Source organism: Opisthorchis viverrini, assembly GCF_000715545.1.
Source record: "Opisthorchis viverrini unplaced genomic scaffold opera_v5_463, whole genome shotgun sequence".
In the NCBI taxonomy this organism is placed as follows: Eukaryota; Metazoa; Platyhelminthes; class Trematoda; order Opisthorchiida; family Opisthorchiidae; genus Opisthorchis; species Opisthorchis viverrini.
Genome location: NW_008752117.1, coordinates 42,939 through 48,065, shown reverse-complemented (window position 1 = coordinate 48,065; position 5,127 = coordinate 42,939). Strand labels below are relative to the sequence as shown.

Below are 5,127 nucleotides of genomic sequence, written 5' to 3'. Positions count from 1 at the left end.
ACAGAACTGAACAGGATGCCGAAATGACGTTGCAGAATCTTACCGGTGAATGCCAACGCTACATCCACCTGAAACTCAATACGCCTATGATCGGTCGGTTACCTATGTCTTCAATCAGTTGTGTACAGTTAATCAAATCCAGCGCGCCTAGGAAATCTGACAAAGAGCTCGATCGAAGACAGGATAAATCTTCAACATTGCGGTGAGTGGCATTTTGCTCGTTATTGCCGGTTCAGGTGTCACCAATGTTCCAGGTGCAGTCGTCGTGGCCACAAAGAAGATTTATGTGGATCTCAAAGACTTCCGCCACATGCACACCACCGGGCAGCCCACAAATCGCGGTCCAACTCGGTGACTGCGACATTCAAAGTTAATTATACTTGCTGAAAAAAGTTCGTGACCGTTCGTATCAACAACATACCAGTTCGTTTGCAGCTCGATGCGAGCTCCGATATCACACTGCTCAATGTACGAACCTGGAAACGAATCGGTAAGCCACAGGTGAACCCCACTGAACACTGGACCCGTAATGCTTCCGGTGGTAAACTGAAGTTGACCGGCGAGCTTGACTGTCTCATTTGCTTCAATGACTTGAAGGCGCAAGCAACCTGCTGCCTGACCTCAGGCCACAAATTCGATCTAATTGGGCTAGATTAGATTTAAAATCTAAATTTGCTGGAAAAACCAATCAATTCTATTTGCAACCGCATGCACGCAGCATCCAAAGTTGCCCCCGAACAAACCCATTTGCCAAAGCATTCAGTTGAGCACCTCCTACAACCTTATGCAGATGCATTCATTGACGAGCTTGTGCGGTGTACAAAGACAAATGCCAGACTGTGCCTCCTCCCTGGTGCCAAACCAGTCTTCAGGCGCAACATCCAGTGCCGTATGCAGTCTTGGCTATCGTCGAACAAGAACCGGGCCGACTTCAGAAGGCGTGTGTTCTCCAACCGACCAATTACTCTACCTGGGCCGCGCCTTTCTTGTTGGTGAAGAGGGCTAATGGGACGATCCGGTTGTGCGCAGATTTCTACACCTGTCTCAAGGCGGCTCTGGATAACCATCCACAAGCTTTGACTGTTCCAGACGATTAGTTCGCGAAACTGAATGAAGGTAAATGTTTCGCGAAGGTTAACTTGGACGATGCGTACCTCCAGTTTGAAGTTGATGGAGAATATCGAGAACTCCTCACCATCAATACGCATCGAGGTCTGTTCCAGGTGTTCTGTCATTGTCACGATGTATTGATCCCAGCTTGGGGTCACTGAGAAAGGACCCGTGGCGTCCACTGATTACAACTCGCCGCTTCCTGGGACAGCAATACGTCCCATGGGGTGGATTGCCCCTGTCATGTAACCCCTCATCATCTGGCATCGCTTACACCAAATAATCAACCACCTCTATTCTCACCCCGGGCCAGTAGGCCCTCTGCCAAAGTATATGACATCCCATGGCATTCGACGATAAACTTCCGTCTCAAAACGCTAATTATCACGGGTAGCACAACATCCGAATCAGTGTCAACTTCATTCGGACTCACCCAGTCAGTGTGACTATGGAGCGCTTCCAATTCCTTGTCTCACTCTCCGTTCTCAAACTCCTTCCATCTAAAGAAGCGGTTGCATCCATTTGTAAAACAAGACCGTGCCGTTTGATTTACACCAACCTTCCGGGATCCAGTTCGACGACGAGGACAGTGACTCTAATCAGGACCCTGAGGATCGAATCTTCAACCTCTGATCTTGACAGCCAATCAGGCAAATCGTTTCGTTCCTTGGCACGTGTTTCATTCTGATGTTGCACTCTTGCAATCGTAGTGCACAGCAAGCGAGCTTTTTCGAGGATCTCTGGTGGTGCCTATCCACTCCAGGATGTTGGAATCGGTTTCTACATGAAATTTTTGTCAAAGCCCCATTTCTACAGGTCCCAGACGCTCGCTAAACACACTTTCTTCATGGTCGAGTACTTCTGTTCAGCGTTAGTCAGGACACGACTGACATATTCGACAACTCCATTCCGCTGCTTTACGTTAGCGTCGATACCGCGATCACCAGCGTGCGTTGCAACAGAGGACATCTCTCCGGCCCTAATACACTGCTCGTCCAAGAAACTGCCGGATGGAGGGCTTTGAATGGGAACAGCACATTCCTTGATATTTGCCAATTTTCTGGCAATGGGCTTACATCTCCGTGACCCAATGTATGACCCAGCTGTGTTACCGAACCTCGCGCGAGCTGTGTTTTGGGCTTGATTTATCTGGAGACCAGCCTCACCGCAGCACATGGATAACCGCCAAGCTTGATTGCGCCATACTTTGACACAAGTGTATTCGGCCGGTTTGCCGAACTCCTCTGCTAGGACTGCTATCGCGGAGGCCCAGCTCAGCTTCCAAGCACATCTTCTGCCCGCATCCAGTTTCGTCATCGTCCGGCCGCTAAGAAGGATCCGCTGTCTAGAATGAATGACGTATGGGGCTATTTAGATGTTGATTTGAATGACGGTACGTTGAGGTTCGGTCGAAAGTTTGTCAATCTACATCTCCAAGTGAGTCAGTTTGACAGTTGTTTGCTACCCTTCTTCAAGGTACTCTTTCCGCTCTCCTTCTTCCCGCTGAATGTCATGAGGAGTTGAGTGCGTTGGCCGGTTCAAGCGTTACACGGGATTTGAGAAGGCACGGTATCAAGGGCGTCTGAACCACTATGAAGCTGTCCGGTACTTGTTCTCCTTCATCATTTCATTATCTCAGGCACCATTGCAATTATCACGGTGCTCACGGAAAACCATCCTTCTTTTGATGTACCACTAACATACGAGCACCCTAGAGAAAGAATCGATGATATCACCAGTGTCTAACAGTAGGGACGACCGGATTCCAACGGTTGGCAACAGGAACTGACCAATTGATTGTGGAGGCGGTTAGCCACTTGGTTGATACACATTTAAATATGTATAATTATTCTTGAAACGAACTGCTACGGCATTTCGGCTGCTCCTGCGTTGAATTAGACAGTATCTCCACCCTAGTACTACTTTGGGTGTCACTGTACAACATCTGAATGGCTGACTTATATTTATTATTTTTATTACACATGAACATCTGCAGGTATGTCATATTGCACAAAAATTGGTGAAATTTGACCTCCACGCAGTCGAAGGTATTGTCCGAGGTAGAAACATTTGCGATGGTCATACCAAATCTTTACCGACGCTGACTGGATTTGTAGGCATTTGATTATAAAACTGAGGACAGGTTAGTAAATTCGTCATCCTTGACTAGGAATTGTGGATCTTTGTGTCACATTTTACCAGAAATAAAATGACCACATGGAGCAAATCTGAGAATTTTATCGGCTTATAGAGCAGCTGTTGGTCGACCAAGTCAGGACAAAGGCGCATTTGGGACAATACGCTGTGTTTAATGCGTAATATATTACGGGTACATTTGCTGAAAACGCTTGCCAACCAATCACTGTTTTTTCAATTTTTGTGGCTCCCGTCAAAACTAGTTGTCGTTTCCCAAACAAGATGAAACTGCGATACAGTAATTCTCACATTTTCAGTTTGAATTGTCTTCATTTACATCTCTGAGGAATGAAATTTTCATTGAGTTGCCAAACTTACACCTCAGAAGTGGTCACTCGCGGAGCCGTTCAACACATGACCACAGCTGATACGCAGAGCACAGTAGAAAAAGAAACAGGCCACCGAGAAGCGCAGATGAATATCAAGCGTCACCGAAAGCCTCGGCAGTTGCGAAAGACGCACTGGATACGGTACACAAACATATTCAGAGAATGTTGAGATGTTGTGGCGAGGACCATGGTCCACGACGCGGAGATTGATAGCCGACGCAGTAGAAATCGCACGCATCCCAGTGTTAACAGAATAGAAAACGTGGTACTGGCAAGCGCGTGGAGAACGGTTTTCGATCGGCAAAGCTGACAGCTTTTGGTGTGCGGACATCAGAAGGAAGAGAACTCACCGACTGAATTTCACATGACCTGAACCCGCCCGCACAGATTAATTGTCGCCAACTCACAACCCTATAAAGACCAAGGAAAATATGCCAGTGACACCGTGAAGAGAAGCACTAACGAACCAAACTCGATCAGAATTTATTTGAAACTCATCCAATCCACTAAAGTAAGATTTTAGCAATCACAGACAACACACCTGTTTTATAGCCCGGCTAACTTGGCGACCTGCTCACTTGGACTCGATTTGGTGATCCGCTCATTTGTGTCAAAAGCGAAACGTTGCCCAACTAAAAACTACCGATTATTTACCAAGCCCTTCTGAAATATATAAGATCTCGCTTATCCTGTAATGTGGTTACGTTCATGCTGTTCTGTTTCATATCAGCGTAGAACGCAGCGTCTTCTGAGAAGTAAACAAACAATCACATTATCAATTTACTGAGCATACTTTTGAACGATACGATACGCAATCTTGAATTTTCTAAGCGGATGAGGGAATGCGGTGAAAATAACCTATACGCGTTTTTTAAAGGTAGCATAAATGTAGACTTTGGTCGGAACAAGTCCTTCCAATCAAACATTTTTCCATATTCACAAAGGTTCTTAGTTCACCTCATCACCGAAGTTTAGCAAGTCACTGAACTTTGTCTGCCGTTTCACTGCCGAAGCACTGTATAATGTATGGAGCAGGAGAGAGGATGACGTCAAATGGTGCGAAGCTCACGCCAATTTAAAGGGAGTCAGATGTACGAATAAACATTGTGATTTCACAAGTAAGGTTGTTTTTATTGCGTTGCCACATTGCAACATGATGTTCTCCAATATTAATTGCCACATAAATGATAGCGGGAGCACATCTCCAGTGGTGCGTAACTAACCCAACACCACAAGAAATAAATTAGCACAGAAAGGGAATTGCGATAACTTATCTCACCACAGTCACCGATGTAGTTACGGTAATTTTTGAAAACTAGGTATCGTCCGAAACTGAAAACCAAATCGACTTACTTATTCACCTAATCAAGAATTGTAAGTAGCTCACAATAATTCAGTTGATGTTTCGAGACCCAGCGCGACAAAAAACAACCTCATGAAAATTACGTACAGAGTCAAGCCTATTTCCTAATAAATTAAAGTCTCTTCTACG

At 45.7% G+C, this 5,127-nt stretch overlaps 1 protein-coding gene across 1 annotated transcript in view; it reads right to left on the bottom strand.

The window, feature by feature from the left end:
• Positions 1-3,995: 3,995 nt before the first annotated feature.
• T265_11188 (hypothetical protein) overlaps positions 3,996-5,127 on the bottom strand; it is a gene marked incomplete at both ends in the record, with an annotated part of 24,616 nt that continues 23,484 nt past the window's right edge. The window contains one exon of the mRNA XM_009177783.1: positions 3,996-4,046. Within this exon, the coding sequence (XP_009176047.1) occupies positions 3,996-4,046 (51 nt within the window). The remainder of the gene's footprint in view (positions 4,047-5,127) is intronic.